General features: G+C 35.5%; 2 protein-coding genes across 2 annotated transcripts; one reads left to right on the forward strand and one right to left on the reverse strand.

The window, feature by feature from the left end:
• Window positions 1-2,351: 2,351 nt before the first annotated feature.
• LOC129924704 (FMRFamide-related neuropeptides-like) lies at window positions 2,352-3,978 on the reverse strand. The gene is made up of 2 exons (XM_056021198.1): window positions 3,965-3,978; window positions 2,352-3,105 (listed from the first exon to the last, which is right to left on the reverse strand). The coding sequence occupies exons 1-2, from the start codon at window positions 3,976-3,978 to the stop codon at window positions 2,352-2,354; spliced, it is 768 nt and encodes a 255-aa protein (XP_055877173.1).
• Window positions 3,979-4,943: 965 nt separating this feature from the next.
• On the forward strand, window positions 4,944-15,701 carry LOC106054370 (caspase-3-like). The gene is made up of 8 exons (XM_013210202.2): window positions 4,944-5,101; window positions 8,835-8,945; window positions 9,087-9,147; window positions 9,678-9,997; window positions 12,209-12,438; window positions 13,461-13,761; window positions 13,969-14,252; window positions 14,915-15,701. Exons 2-8 carry the CDS (start codon window positions 8,888-8,890, stop codon window positions 14,960-14,962), a joined length of 1,302 nt encoding a protein of 433 aa, XP_013065656.1. The 5' UTR covers window positions 4,944-5,101; window positions 8,835-8,887; the 3' UTR covers window positions 14,963-15,701.
• The last annotated feature ends 1,503 nt before the right edge of the window (window positions 15,702-17,204 follow it).

Genomic DNA, 17,204 nt, shown 5'->3' on the forward strand with positions numbered 1-17,204 from the left:
GATATCAATTTAGATTTGTCACTTGTGCATTATTTAACTAATAAAACAACGGTATTATTCATTAAAACAGTCTTGATGATTACTTTTTGTTAAGTTTACTGATATACTGAACCAATTTGATTTGGGGCTTATATAGTTTTGCGTACATTATCTCATGACATATGTCGAATGTCAAAATGCAAGGGGCCCCCAAAGAGATCAATCCCCCCGGGCCCCCAAATCCCTAGTTACGCCCCTGCCTATTGCTCGAGAAAAGCCGAGCATGAGTGCCAGCATGAGGTAGTCTGTGATACCAAAAAAGACTGGCCCAGCTATTGACATATTGTTTCCTACTTACAGCCTGGAAATCATCACGACATGTGTGCAACTTTTTAAAAAGTAATTTATATGACTAACGGACATCACACAGACACATTTTTGTATTCAATAATTAGCATTAATTTTACAAAATGTTTTGGTTCGGAATGGTTGAGCCTGCTTTAAATTGTTTGCTTAACGAAAAAAAAAAAAACTCACAAGAGAAAAAAAATGTCAATCTGGAACAAAAAGTTAATGGATGAATTGGGAAGGGGAAGTTAATACAAGATATGTGTCAAGTCAAATATGACGCGTTACAAGATATGTGTCACGTCAAACAAGACGCGTTACAAGATATATGTCACGTCAAACAAGACGCGTCACAAGATATGTGTCACGTCAAACAAGACGCGTTACAAGATATATGTCACGTCAAATAAGACGCGTCACAAGATATGTGTCACGTCAAACAAGACGCGTTACAAGATATATGTCACGTCAAATAAGACGCGCCACAAGATATGTGTCACGTCAAACAAGACGCGTTACAAGATATATGTCACGTCAAATAAGACGCGTCACAAGATATGTGTCACGTCAAATAAGGCGAGTTACAAAGTATGTGTCACGTCAAACAAGACGAGTTACACAAAGTTAATGGATGAACTGGGAAGGGGAAGTTAATACAAGATATGTGTCACGTCAAATAAGGCGCGTTACAAAATATGTGTCACGTCAAATAAGACGCGTTCAAAAAGATATGTGCCACGTCAAATAAGACGCGTTACAAGGTATGTGTCACGTCAAATAAGACGCGTTTGCAAGGTATGTGTCACGTCTAAAAGGAGGCGTTACAAGGTATGTGTCACGTCAAATAAGACGCGTTACTTGTTACTAATAACAATGGAAGTTGTTCATAATTTATAATATTGAAGGCAGAAGTTTAGGTATGGAGTAAGTTCTGTAACCCATTGAGCTGGGTTGATATTGTTCTATCTTGACTTCTTAACACTGCTCAGGACATTCGATTACGTTTTAGTCTTACTGTTAGTTGCAATTACAAATTATTTCTTTACATTCAACCACTTGCATATTACAGGATGTTCTTTCACAAGTATTGAAATATGTAATTTTTTTAAAAAAAGAAAAGTATCTAATTTATACTTTACAATTATCTTATAAAGCGACAAAAAATTTGGCTGACAATCTGAGATTACACGTTATTATTGCAATATTTCCATGCAAAGCTAATACGACATCAAGATTTCAAGACAAGAGGGGAACAGCATTACCCACAACTGATACAACATAACACTTTAGAAACGAGTTGGTCAGCTGTTAGGGTAGACATTACCTTAGTAGCACAACATTTGCAAACATATAAAAGAGACTTCTTGTTTTTACTGACATACCTAAAACTAACCACTCTGGGAGGACAGTCTCAAGTAGTTACGACTTCACAGCATCTTACAGCAAATAGTTTTATTATTAGAACTAACATCTTTATCTGGAATGTGAAACACGGTGAAATAATCAAATCTAGGTTAGAAGTTTTTAGTCATGCTTAAAAAGTATTGATATTTAACTTTACTGGTCATTTTGGTACTTGGGGTGAGTCAGTACACACAATAAATACATTGTTACAGACAAATTGAAATTCGCAGTGATGTTTAAAAAAAAAAAGTCTAAATGATTAATAAAAAACAAACAAACAAAACTTACAAGAATTGTCTGTATCAGCACCTTCTATGTAGATCAAAATGATGGATGAAACTATGGAGTCATGCCTACGCTTCAGTTTTTTAAATAAAGTATTGTTAGGTAGAGCATGGTTTTACCGTATCCCGACCTCCTTTATGCTTTTTAACCAGTACAATTATTTATTCATGGGCAATAACCTTTGCTTTGTGTTTTGATCCCGATATGGCTAGAAATTTAAAAAATGAAATAATGTTGGACATATTTTAAAACAACGAGCCAATTGTCTTATAGGAGTTTTTAAAAAAAACGCATTGACTACATTTATAAAAATTTACTCTGAGGTACTCAAACATTCATCTTTTTTTTTCATTAAAACTACTTTCAACCTTTCTCCATGCATTTATAAACTCATCTTTTCTCCCTATATTCTTAAACTCATCTTTTCTTCCTGCATTCTTAAACTCATCTTTTCTCCCTGTATTCTTAAACTCATCTTTTCTCTCTGCATTCCTAAACTCATCTTTTCTCCCTGTATTCTTAAACTCATCATTTCTCCCTGCATTCTTAAATTCATCTTTTCTCCCTTCATTCCTAAAATCTTTTCTCCCTGCATTCTTAAAATCTGTTCTCCCTGCATTCTTAAACTCATCTTTTCTCCCTGCATTCTTAAACTCATCTTTTCTCCCTTCATTTCTAAAATCTTTTCTCCCTGCATTCTTAAAATCTGTTCTCCCTGCATTCTTAAACTCATCTTTTCTCCCTTCATTCCTAAAATCTTTTCTCCCTGCATTCTTAAAATCTGTTCTCCCTGCATTCTTAAAATTATATGTTCTCCCTTCATTCCTAAAATCTTTTCTCCCTGCATTCTTAAACTCATCTTTTCTCCCTGCATTCTTAAACTCATCTTTTCTCCCTGCATTCTTAAACTCATCTTTTCTCCCTGCATTCTTAAACTCATCTTTTCTCCCTGCATTCTTAAACTCATGTTTTCTCCCTGCATTCTTAATTTCATCTTTTCTCCCTGCATTCTTAAACTCATATATTTTCCCTTCATTCCTAAAATCTTTTCTCCCTGCATTCTTAAACTCATCTTTTCTCCCTGAGATCCTACATTTTTTGTTTCAACTTGCATTCATACAGTCATAATTTCTCCATGTATACCTAAACTCATTCATTTCGCTTGTATTTGTAGACTCACTGTTTCTTGTGTTTCCCCTTCACCCCCCCCCCCCCAGATCTTTGGTTTGAAACAGAAATGAGCTAAACTAGAACACATTGTCTGCTACCTGTCAAGAAGCCAACTTCAATGTTTCAAACGTTGTTTCATAGCCATCAAATCCAATCCATCTTAGCTGACACGTCAATAAATAGATCTAATCAGCTTGAGCTTAAAGCGCGGTGTCTCAACGCAAATAAAAAAGTAACCAATTAGTCAATTAATTACTGTTAATTAATCATTTTGTTTGATACCACCAAGGGAAAGTAATTCTTCAGTATTCACAGATATGGCTTAATTTGTTGGGTTTAGTTCACTTAAATAGTTGTTGACGTATTTCTCTCTTGCGCATTCTACTATCAAGTTTAAACTTTAAACAATTATTTATTGTACCTAACAAAACTTACATCAATAAACAAAATACCCAATTAGTCAATTAATTATTGGTAATTGATTATTATTTTTATATCGAATAAGGGAAATAGCTTGTATATTATTGATAGATATTGTTTTAAAGGCGAAGTAATTCCCCTTTAGATAAATTAAAAAAAAAAAAAGATTTGTTTAAAATTTTGCTTGTTATAGTTTATATTTGAAATACTATTGACTCTGTATAATAAACACATTAAAAATATTTCCACTTCAAGTCTGAATTTACAATTCAGAAACTTTAATAAAGCAACGTAGCCTATTGATCGATTTACTAGTGTGCAGATATAGAGGATAGATTCATGACTCTGAAGCATGTACCATGATGAGTACATGCAGCTGAAGTTGATAAACTAGATAAGCACTGTCTTGTGTCATTAACATTCTGAGATAGATAAGCACTGTCTTGTGTCATTAACATTCTGAGATAGATAAGCACTGTCTTGTGTCATTAACATTCTGAGATAGATAAGCACTGTCTTGTGTCATTAACATTCTGAGATAGATAAGCACTGTCTTGTGTCATTAACATTCTGAGATAGATAAGCACTGTCTTGTGTCATTAACATTCTGAGATAGATAAGCACTGTCTTGTGTCATTAACATTCTGAGATAGATAAGCACTGTCTTGTGTCATTAACATTCTGAGATAGATAAGCACTGTCTTGTGTCATTAACATTCTGAGATAGATAAGCACTGTCTTGTGTCATTAACATTCTGAGATAGATAAGCACTGTCTTGTGTCATTAACATTCCGAGAACTCTAGATGTATTTCACAGTTACAGAAACCGGTTTTTCTTTGTTATTTGACACTGGTTAACCTTATGTGATGTTGGAATCGAAGAAGTGTGTTGCCAGTGTGCTACATATTTTTTAAATAATTCATCACATGATCATCTCTTGTTTTAAAGGCTCGATTCGGATGAATTTTAATAGAGTATTTTAGTTTCAAAACATCCTATAAAAATGACCTCAAGACATATAGATCTAGAAAATTCCGTTAAGTTTCAGTTTTTTTTCCCACTTCACAAGTAATATTTTATTTAACACACTCATTTTATTTTTAACGAGCAATATGACAATATTTCGCAGCTTTATTTTGTATGTATAAAGGACTTTGTCATAAATCTGGTACAGAAGGACTTAGATGTTCTCTAGTTGACTAACAGGGCAAACAAAATCAATGGATCTTTCTATCACATGATTATAGCAAGTGGGAATTACCGGATTTTAAATAAGGCTCGGCCAATGAAAAGTAAAACCCCGCAATCAACCCACGTATTTAGTTTCCAACACGTGGTCACGATACAATCTCTAGTTTATCTCGTAACAAGGCCTAGTTATTCAAGTGCAGTAGTCATAACTAACAGCCGGATCTTTCTGGGACATTCTGTTTTCACGCTCGAAACAGTACGAACATCCTTTGATATTTGATTGTCGGATTTCAGCCGCAAATGTAAGTAAATTATATAGCAACATGAACAACTTTTTTTCTGTTATTTGGTGGTCTGATATTTGAATTAAAAAAAAACAAAAAACATTTTATCATGGTTTTACTCTGTTTTGTTCTTAGTTCACTAAACAAAGTCCTCACTGACAAAACTTCTCCATAAACAAATATTTTAAATTTAAGACAGTAACCGTTTCTTTTTTTACACATTGACTAGATCTAGACAGGGCACATGAACATTCTACTCTTTCTCTCTAAACTACCTTACTTCGTAGGCCTAGGCATGAAGTGGCCTGACAGCAGTGCTATTAGAGCATGGAATGGGTTGCCTGAGCCAGCCGGGAAAACCAGTGACTTGACAGACATTGGTTAACATGCATGACTAGATGCATGACGCGTAGGACATAATCATCTTCTTTTTTGAAGTCACGTCTGTATTATATAAGATACGATAAGATAAGATATCCGCCTGTCCCATTCTTTGTTTTACTTTGACCATATGTTACTGACTTTGTTTTACTTTGACCATATGTTACTGACTTTGTTTTACTTTGACCATATGTTACTGACTTTGTTTTACTTTGACCATATGTTACTGACTTTGCTATTCTTACTAGGAGAAATAATGTCTTATGAAGCTCAGAACGCAAGAAAACGCCCGGACCCCGTTGGCGGAGCTTACAGCGCTCCCCTAGGCCCCTTTGCTGGATGAGGCTCTGGATGGAGTGGAAACTATTCTGCTCCTCACAAAACACTTTAAAATTATCTACGAAATACCAATAAACAGTTAATATGTAGATCTAAATATGGATTTTAAACACATTGTAAATATTTATGCAAATTAGGGCCTAAAGCTGGAAGATTGTGTTATAATTATGTCTTTTTTTTTAATTCTAAAAGCCCACAGCGCTTCCAAAGGTCATCAGCTAGCTAAGGGGTGGCGCAAACTAAATTATTCGGGGGGGGGGGGGGGGGAACGCCACCGGCAAAAGTTTGAGAAACACTGCTGCAAAGGACAGCAGAGACGTCACTAAGTCTCGGTGCGTATATCTCCCCCCCCCCCCTTTTTTTTTTAAACAAAAAATAAAAATTCGACTGCAAAAGCTACATGAGATTCGAAACTATTTCAAGAATATTTTTTTGTTTAAAAAATTATAATATATGTTATAAAATGTCAGCATAGAACGATGTTAGAGGCGCGGTGGCTGAGTGGTAAGGCGCTTGGCTTCCGAACTGAGGGGTCCCATATTCGAATTCTGGTATTTATAATTTCGGGATCTTTAGGGCGCCTCAGAGTACCAGACATTAAATGGGGATAAAGTAAAGGCTGTTGGTCGTTGTGATGGCCACATGGCACCCTCGTTAACCGTTGAGCACAGAAACAGATGGCCTTTACATCATCTGCCCCATAGATAGCAAGGTATGAATGGGGGATTCTTACTTGACTTTTAGACCTCTGAAAATATCTCTTAGAAGAGAGTGATGTTAGAGTAAAAAGATAGGCCCTACTAGAAGACGGAGAAAGTAAGAGACAAGAGATATGTTAAAAGAGAGAGATGTTACAATAGAAAGATGTTAGAAGACAGAGAGAGAGAGAGAGAGAACGAGAGAAGATTTAATCAGAACATTTTTAGCTATAAATATCACAATTTTTAATACGGATCACGTCGTGCATCACTTGTTTTCAACATAATATCTTCTTGATATTTCTTTTTTTTTTTAAACAACTAATCGGGAAGAAACCACCTTTGAAACTGGTTACCTATTAATTAGTGTGATGAGTTTCTTTATCGAGTATCAAAATTTACATTTGTATAATTCCTCAGGCATGATGTTAACCACACAAATAAGTCATGGACTCGAATAAAATCAAATCACCATAGAAAATAACTTCTTACTCATTGATTGACACACACACACACACATGCAAACGTTTATTATCGAACTTTTTGATCGATTACTCTTTCGGAGAAGGAGTAGAGGTATAGTAAATTAAAAAAAAAACTAGCTATAAAACTGTCCACTGAACTTATGAAATGAATATGGACTTTCTTTCTTGTGTAATATATATATCTATGACTGTGTCATTGCGTACTTAGTTTGCCAAATGCATCAATGCTCATTCTAATGGATCTTAGATGTCGTAATTTAGAAGCCGTATTCATAATCTAGGCTACTACTTTTATATGCAAAAAATCTATGAATGGTTTCAGGGTTTAGAACTGTACTGAACCTTTTCGGAAACACAGTTTATCACATAGATCATCTGAATTAAATGAACTAAATTTAATAGGTTGTAAATAATACATTTAACTAGCGCTCTTCATCTAGCCAGATTTGTTTTTATTCCTCTTCATTTAGTCAGCTTTTTTATTCCTCTTTATCTAGCCAACGTTTTGATTCCTCTTTATCTAGCCAACGTTTTGATTCCTCTTCAACTAACCAACGTTTTGATTCCTCTTCATGTAGCCAATGTTTTGATTCCTGTTTATCTAGCCAACGTTTTGATTCCTCTTTATCTAGCCAACGTTTTGATTACTCTTTATCTAGCCAACGTTTTGATTCCTCTTCATCTAGCCAACGTTTTGATTCCTCTTCAACTAGCCAACGTTTTGATTACTCTTTATCTTGCCAACGTTTTGATTACTCTTTATCTAGCCAACGTTTTGATTCCTCTTCATCTAGCCAACGTTTTGATTACTCTTTATCTAGTCAACGTTTTGAATCCTCTTCATCCAAAATTTTGAATCCTCTTCATCTATCCAACGTTTTGAATCCTCTTCATCTATCCAACGTTTTGAATCCTCTTCATCCAACGTTTTGAATCCTCTTCATCTATCCAACGTTTTGAATCCTCTTTATCTATCCAACGTTTTGAATCCTCTTCATCTATCCAACGTTTTGAATCCTCTTCATCCAACGTTTTGAATCCTCTTCATCTATCCAACGTTTTGAATCCTCTTTATCTATCCAACGTTTTGAATCCTCTTCATCTATCCAACGTTTTGAATCCTCTTCATCTAGCCAACGTTTTGAATCCTCTTCATCTATCCAACGTTTTGAATCCTCTTCATCTATCCAACGTTTTGAATCCTCTTCATCCAACGTTTTGAATCCTCTTTATCTAGCCAGCGTTTTGATTCCTCTTCATGTAGCCAACGTTTTGAATCCTCTTTATCCAACGTTATGATTCCTCTTTATCCAACGTTTTGAATCCTCTTCATCCAACGTTTTGAATCCTCTTTATCTAGCCAGCGTTTTGATTCCTCTTTATCTAGCCCACGTTTTTAATCCTCTTCATCTAGCCAGATTTTTGCTGCTGAGCACTGTGAAAAAGTCGCGTGCAGGACTTTTCAGTTGTTCAACACCATCTTGCAGGTTATGCTCTGTGAAATGGTTATACTTAGGTGGGTGAAATGCGAAAATAACTTCTAGCTGACTTTAAGTAACTCTCAGAGTAGACGTCATTGCCAACTAAAGATTTAACTTGGAAAAAAAATGTGATTGTACTTTGGTACAGCTTGCTTTTAATAGAAAAAAAAAGTTACAATCTACATTCATGTGTGAAATGTTGGTACAAGCTTTTGTCAATGTTCCTTGTACAATATAGTAAACTACTTCCAAATATCACCAGGAAGTTGTGCATCTGTCAAAAGAAGCTTTTGATTTTGTGGTACAAACTCTATTATAAATACGTTTGAATATGAAGGCTGTGATTGTTTCCTTCATTTCCTTCCAGATAAAGTCTTCACAGATATAAACAGAATATAAACCACAATATTAATAGTGACAATGGGAAGTTTCCAAGATGATGTTTCACCTATAATGAAGTCATGCAAAACAAAAGATGGTAAGTAATCCAATAGTATATATTTTAAATAAGTAGCCAGACAGACATACATACAATCATATAGCTAGCTAGGTAAAAGACCGATTGATGGATATTTTTTAATGTTCTATCACATTAATATATGTCATTGTTTTGATACAGAACTTGATGGTTTTCGTAAGAATATAAAGAATAAGCTGAAACGTTTCTTCTGTTCGCCAAGGTATGTTTTTGATGTTAAGTGTAAAGGTTTCATTCAAATAACGTTTATAAAACCCACTAGATCTATTAATGTAATACTATATCGAAAATTTCTAACTTTGTATTACAGTGTATCATTGATACAAATATAAGGATTAGGCCAACTAAACATAGATAATTTTAATTGTTGCACCTTTTATCCTATTGATTATATGTGACGTAATTTAGTATATGAAATATGTCCCCAAACGTACTAGGAAGTATGCATCTGTTGTACGTTATCTAAGAAGGTTGATCAAAGTTTGTCTCTATCTAATCTTCTGGTGTGCATATTACTACTTTGAGAGCTTATGAACACCTATACTAGATAAGTGTAAGGGTTAGAAACACTTAATTTAGTACTTTATTTAAATACGATAACAACAAGGGAAAAAACACCTTTATGAAAGAATCAAGCTTTGCGCCTTAATTTTCACTGTTTTTTTTTTCTTTTAGTTTGAAAGCAGAGTAGTGCGTGAGACTAGGGCCTTAGATTTTGTTTTGTGTTCACAGTTCGTTATCGCCAACAAGTCCATCAACTGAGACGCTAGAGTTTGTTCCCGTGAAAACTGCACTCAATGCTGCGGGACCCAGTACGTTGAACCAGATAAAGAAACAGGATGACGACGATGCCTATTCGTTCACTTCCTCAAAGAGAGGACTAGCTGTCATTATCAACAACGAAGTATTTCATGAACCTAAACAGTTCGAGAAAAGGTCTGGCACAGAACGGGATGCAGCAGCACTAGAAGAAACTTTGACGGGAATAGGGTTTGATGTTTTGATGGAAAATAATTTAACATCAACACAAATGACTTGCGTATTAACTTCTGGTAAGACCTTTTATTTCTTCGTCTAATAGATAGCTAAAAGTTGGCTTCATTTGTTATCATAACGTAACTTTACATTTTTAGAAAAAAAAACCCAGATATCTTTGCTATGACATTTCATTGACCATGGGAGTTGAGTTTTCTACTATCTGAACATTCCTTCCCAAGCATCCTGTCTGCAGGGACCACACAATACACGACTAGGAAGTTTGATTGGACCAAACATTGAATCTAGCTGTATATATAATTCTCTTCGTCACTCAACCACCCGGGACAAGACGCACGTACTCCGACTCTCTAACCCTCGATAAAAAAGTCATGGAAAGATACTTCTTTTATTTTTGCAAGTCGAGCTAGAGTTACCCCACGTACCTTTCGTGGCGACAGAGCGCGGTTCAGAAAAAAAAAAGGTTTTGGGAGGGGGGTGTTATGAACAGAGTCGAAAACCATGTCCGCTTAGTATAACTTTAATACACTGAATGACTACACAACCCACATTTCGTGAACACATTCTTACGGACGAGTTACAAGCACCTGTAAACATAAGAACGACCACCGATACAGTATATAATTTTCATAACAGGGGGAGACCAAGTAATCTTCTCTGTATATATAGTTCTCTACGTCGCTCAACTACCCACCCCATTGGGATAACTGTGTCTTTCAGGAAGTGTTCACCCGTCACTAACTAGCGCGTATGCTACGCTGCGGGTCGGCTCGTATATATATAATTCTCTTCATGGCTCAAGAGTTTGGACAAGAAGAAGAAGTAAAGGAAAGGTCACTCTTTTATTTTTTGCGGATAGAGTTACCCCCACGAAAAAACAGGAGGGGGGAGAACAAGTTGTATTCACCCGTCACTACGGATGGCTGCCTGGTCGTGCGGTTTGCGCGCTGGACTGTCGATTGGATTTATCGATAGTCCCGGGTTCAAACCCTGCCTGCTCCCATTCCCCTTCGCCCTGAGGGAGGTTTCGACTAGGAAGTAAACTATCTTCAACTCTGAAGGAACATACGAAACATGTAAAACATTTTACAAACAAACATTTTACAAACACTAAATAGCAGCGCCGGACTTAACCATTGTGACCAAGAAAACACGGAACGAGAACAAGTAATCTATTATGTATATTCACCCGTCACTAAATAGAAGGGCCGGACTTAATCATGGTGGGGCCCTATGCGAAACGGATTTCGCGGGGCCAAGTTTGGGTAGGGTAGCGGATAGTAAGTGAAATTTAAGAGTTTGTATTAGAAAATAAATTCGTCTATGCATTTTATTCATTCTTTACTACGTACAGAATTACTTTACGAGCCTTGCGTGTAGCGAAGTCATACAGTTTATCATAATAATTCTGTTTCCTACATAGATCACGCTCAATAGCAAGAATTACCAAAAGTTTCTATCTATCTTTGAGAATTGTTGACCTCAAGTAATTCTTCATTAGTTTGAGGCGCGAGAAGCTTCTTTCACCAGATTACATAATTACGGCTAATTCATAATGCCGTTTTTATTTATCGCGCGTAGGATTGACTTTTTCCATATTGAATGACACCCCAAAATGACAATTTTCGTCTATATATTTCCGTATTTTTTAAGGACTTTTTCGTATATTTTGCAATTTCAGGAGATTTCCAGGAGCTCCTGGTAAATCGACAGGAGGGCGCGGGAAATCTGTTTTAAGTTATAAAATGATGTAATATAACAATTTATACACCTTGAATTAGCGCGGGTCCTATGAAAGTGCGGGGCCCACTGCGGTCGCATAGGTTGCAGTGGCCTAAGGCCGGCCCTGGAAAATAGCGGCGTATTCTACGCCGCCGGTCGACAAGTACTGAATATTTTTGAACTTTTAAGGTGGTATCAGCTAAGATTGGCTACTTTGAATTTTACTTTTTAGATTCATTTATGTTTTTTGAGCGTAATAATTATATAAAAAAAGCTTCTTTTTAAAAAAAAAAATCAAATTTAATAGTTTGGATAAGTTTGTTTTTCTGTCAACGGCCATATGAGTATGTGCTCTTGGAGAGATCATGTTCTAAAATCCCATTAAATATTATTATTATTATTGTTTCGTTTTCTTTGCATAAATTAAATGAAATATTCAAAATGCGGATTTGAACAACTGTTCGTCTCAATGATGTCTACATCACAAACACACTGCAAAAAATTGAATTAATTTAAAATATTTTTATTTGTTTCGTTTCTTTCAGCCGCCATAGACTATGAGCACGCTGATGCAGATTGTTTTGTCTGTGTAGTTATGTCCCATGGTGACGTCATGTGGTTTGAGAGAGGCGGCACTTTCAATAAAAAAATGGAGAGAAATGACGTCATTTTTGGGGTCGATGGATTGCCTGTGAAAACTAAATTTATCATCGATACTTTCAATAACTGGAACTGCCCCAGTCTGAAAGACAAGCCTCGTTTGTTCTTCTTTCAGGTATTTATGAAAGGAATGTCATTGCTTCCACCTCTTTCAGAATTTAGATCGATTTTATACATATTAGTCTAGTACAGTGTTTCCAAAATTTTTGCATTAACGAAACACTTTGCACGTGAGTAATTTAACGGAACACTTGCTTATTTATTTTAGAGAGATTAATTCACGTGGTGGCCTACTAGTTAATTATTCCAGTAGTTCGTGGAACACCTATTCTAGGGGAACCCTAGTGTTCCGCGAAACACAGTTTGGGAAACACTGGTCTAGTAAGTAATTAGTTTTTATTCTCTGTTTGAAGAGTGCAATAGCAAAAAAAAAGAAAAGAAATTGTATTGTTGATTTAGACGATCAGCTAAGCAATGGCAAGGGCGCTAATCTGAGCTTCATTGACGACAACTAAATAACAAAAGAAAAAATCTGCAACAATTGGAAAAGCTTAAAAAATATCAAGATCCCAAAAAATTATTGATAGCTCTACCTCAATAAAGAAAATTAATGCCCCGCTTTTTCTGTACTCTGTGCTCTTCAATATTCTTTAAAATACAATTTACAAAATACAAAATATACTTTTTCTTCTTTAGTGCGCCAAAATAAAAGTGTGTTTAAAAAAAAAATAAATTTTATTCATTTTTTATTAGTTATACTGATCATTTATGCTAATATACCCAACCCATTTCATACCAGTTTGCATAAACTATAATAAATTGGTTTACAGTATGCCTATAATAAGTAACTACCGAAGGCTGGCATAAATTAAAGTACATAAGTGAAGTCAAAAGCTAAAAAAGCTGAGGTATCCTAAGAAAAATTAAAAAATTATTGCTATTTATTGTCTCATTGGCTGTAGTAGCATATAGCGTTGGTTCAAATCCTACTTCTGCCTTAAAAAAAATAAATTACAAACAATGTTTCAAACCAGATTTGACAGACCAGTGAAGTTATATAAAAGCGTTTAATAAAAGAATGTGTTGATTTTTCGTTACTTTAACTTTACTTGTAACATATTCTGTGTTTTGAAATAGGCTTGTAGGGGTGAAAAGCTTGATCACGGAACAGAGATTCCTTTACTCAAAGACTTGCAAATCAGTCTAAGGACCACCTCATCTTCAAGCGTCTCTTGCGGTTCAAACAATGGATACCTTCTTACTAACGACAGCTTAGTGATGAAAAATGGCAAAGATGAAACGGATTCCAAACCTGAAACCTACAATGGAACAAAACCTAATCAACAAGATATTTTACCCCAGTTTAGTTCTCCTCAACTACCAGTCCCCCCGCCCTCATTGTACGAAGATTGTCTTGTGATGTACGCGACACCTCCTGGTAAATATTCACGTTTGATTAGTTAAATGTAAACATTTGTACTTATTACTAGATAAACTTTTCCTAAATGTGGCTAAGTGAGGAGTGGAGGGATTGTACGAACTAAATCTAAATGTGTAGGTTAACCTGCTTTGGAGAACATGCTATTTCCAAACTACTTGTGTCAGTGAAATACATTCATGTTAAACTGTCTTTACCTCACAACAGGTTATGCTTCCTGGCGTCGAGAAGATGGCTCCTGGTTTATACAATCTCTTTGTCATGTTTTGAACAGCCCTCAGGTCGGGTCTGGTAAAGTAAGCCTTTTAAGGGCTTTAACTCAAGTTTCTGGACTAGTTGCTCTCAAGTATGAGACCTACTCCGAGGATGATCCTTCTTACCATGAAAAAAAACAGCAGCCAGTCATCTACAGCATGTTGATCAAAGATGTTTTCTTGAAGAGAAGAGTGCCAATGGGTGCACGGACAATAAACTACGGGGTGTCAGAAAAAGTAAGTCTGGATGTAGGCATTTAAAACATTATGTGTGCAACCGTGTTGTGACTAAATATTTAGTTCGTTCTTTAAATAAAAAATCTTCTTTGAAAAAAAATTGGTAAATACAAAGAAGAATAATAAATAGGTATAGATCTTCTTTTTTAGCTGCATAGCTGCATTTTAAAATTGATATTGGTTTTTGAATTCTATTGTAGTTAGAGAAGATTAGAAAAGCGTTTGACTTAACTTGTAGATCCAGACGTTCGTTCACAAACGAAGATTATTACATCTTACCCCAATCATGCAGGACGGAAGGGAGTCAGAGCGGGAGAGGTTCAAACCCTCTACCATCGAGACTACAGTTCGAAGCTCATACCACATGACTAGTTTGAATATATCACAGAGTATATTGTGAAACATAGATACCACATTCACTCTTAAGGACTTAATAATAGATAGCGTAGTATGTTTTGTAATGAATGTTCTAGGTCAGGCTTTATATGCACAACAATTAAGGCTAATATCATGACTTTATAAAGCCGAAGCAACGACTTGCATGTAAACATGATCTTAGCATTGAAGTCCTGCTGTGTTCTGATCATTGTTTTTGCAGTTACTCGTACCTTGTTTCTTTAACCTATTTATTGTAATGGAGCCTATTTAATTTATGTTTTCAGGTTTTCAATGGTTGTAATGAAGAACTCAGAAGCAGTGTCTATGTATGACGACAAATAGCTTTGATCTCAAAGGAATTTTTTCATTTAAGCCTTTGTTACTTACAGCCTGGTCAACAAGCTTGCAGCGTTCAATTCGTATGATGTAGTTTAGAACGAACGCTAATAAGACTCTGGTTGACAAGCATGCAGCGTTCAATTCGTATGATGTGGCTTAGAACGCTAAAGGGGTCCCTTGTTGAGAAGCATGTAGCATTCAATTAGTATGATGTGGCTTAGAACGCTAAAAAAAAAGTCCCTGGTTGAGAAGCATGTAGCATTCAATTAGTATGATGTCGTGGCTTAGAACGCTAAAAAAGTGTCCTCCTCATGCTTTATAAGTGTCTTCCGATTACAGAAGAGCATTACGGTCACTAATATCGGCCTAGTGTTCATGTACATCCAAGTGTCAATCACTAACAGCTCCACGCCATTTTGTGGGATGTCTTACCTGACAACATTTTCCTACAGAGTACTACTCATTTGGTAGGACCTCTGTCTTCACGAACAATAAGGTTTTTGTGGAGTAGAACCTATGTTTTATTTGCGTATATTTTATTACTGCCATTATATTATTGGAAAGTGATATTTTCATGTATTACGCTAAACTACTTTGCTGTGAAGTCGGTGGTATAGATTGAAATGATTTTAAAATGCATTTATTTACCTATCGCCTGTTAAAGATATGGTATGCTGCCTTAGCCATGTATTTCTATAAAATAAAAATAATAAAAGTTAGCTTTTACTTTGATTATGTGTTTTATATTTAAAATGAACTTAAGCTCTACTGGTAATTTACTGAAATCAATTAAACACTAAAACCAATGGCGTCACTAGGGTGGGTGTCACCCGATGCGGTCAGCTTTTGGTGTCATCCCCTCCTCCCAAAACATATTACCCATTGATTTGTTGAACCAAAAGATTGAGATAATATCTACACTAATTGATGGTTAAATTACTATCAAATAATTGTCCCTTTTATGTTAAAAGTTCGTTGATTATGACAATTTTTCAATAGCTATTACATATATCAAAATGTAAGATAACAAGGTTACAAAGACAGTTAGTGTGGAAACACAAACTCAAAATTGGCCCCCGAAGTGCTCCTCCTAGTGACGCCACTGGTTAAAACTACTTTGAAAAAAAAACAACTAACACTACAACGATTTATCATTGCGACATAACATTATGGAAATTGCTTGACATGTAATGATTCTCATGCAAAGAAAACATTTTTTTTCTATTCGGGTTCGAATGTGGCTTGACCCAGTCCCCGGCTCAACGTACCACGCCTCTCTAGGTCAGTAGGACATCCCAAGGGGGAATATAAGACACTGAAGTGAAAAAGTTGAGATTTTTTTTTTTTTTTTTACAGTAATGTAGTATAGACTATGTCACACCAACATTGGTCATGTAGTATAGACTATGTTACACCCACATTGGTCATGTGGTATAGACTATGTCACACCCACATTGGTCACGTGATATAGAGACGAAATGACACTCGGTAGAACTACTAGAAAATAATGTTGTTTTTTTTAACTGAAAGCCTTTTGACACCCCCCCCCCACCCGAAAAAAAAAGATAATGTAAAATTTACAGTGAATATTTAAAATATTTTCCTTTATGTAAATATCTTCGTGTTTCAAAGCAAGCATTTTATATTAAGATTACAGCATACTAAATCAATAATATTTGGGCATTGAATTTATGTGTAGCTTAATAAGTAAAACTGACCTACTTGGCCGCCCACTCCCTTTATCATATTTCTTTTATTGAATATTTTAGTCATTTTGTTTTCAACTATACTTAGAACGTGAAAAGCGAATATATTTGAATGCCAGTTTTTGACTATTGCTGTAAGGCGTATATTCTCCAAGAGTTCCCCCCCCCCCTTTTATTTATTTTTTACAGTTTCCTATTATGAAAAAAAAAATACTTAATCGTTCAAATCGACGATAGCCAAAATTAGAACTGCCACTAACTTCCTGTTTCTATGATGTCATTAGAGCAGTCATAAAACATATTGATTGAAACAGACGGTAACGTTTTAGTGTCCCTTCTGTTCACGCTACTTCCTTGGCGACACTAGTATTCTCAATTCGTGTAGAGTTTAATTGCTATACAGGCTTCATTCAAAGGCCTAATTTTATATAGTAGTCCATACACTCAGTTACCTATTATTGACTTCTCTATTCAAAATAGTAGACTGCGAAGCTTTTTAAACTTGTAGTAGTGGAATAGCTGGATTTTA

Source organism: Biomphalaria glabrata, chromosome 2 (genome assembly GCF_947242115.1).
Source record: "Biomphalaria glabrata chromosome 2, xgBioGlab47.1, whole genome shotgun sequence".
Classification (NCBI taxonomy): domain Eukaryota; kingdom Metazoa; phylum Mollusca; class Gastropoda; family Planorbidae; genus Biomphalaria; species Biomphalaria glabrata.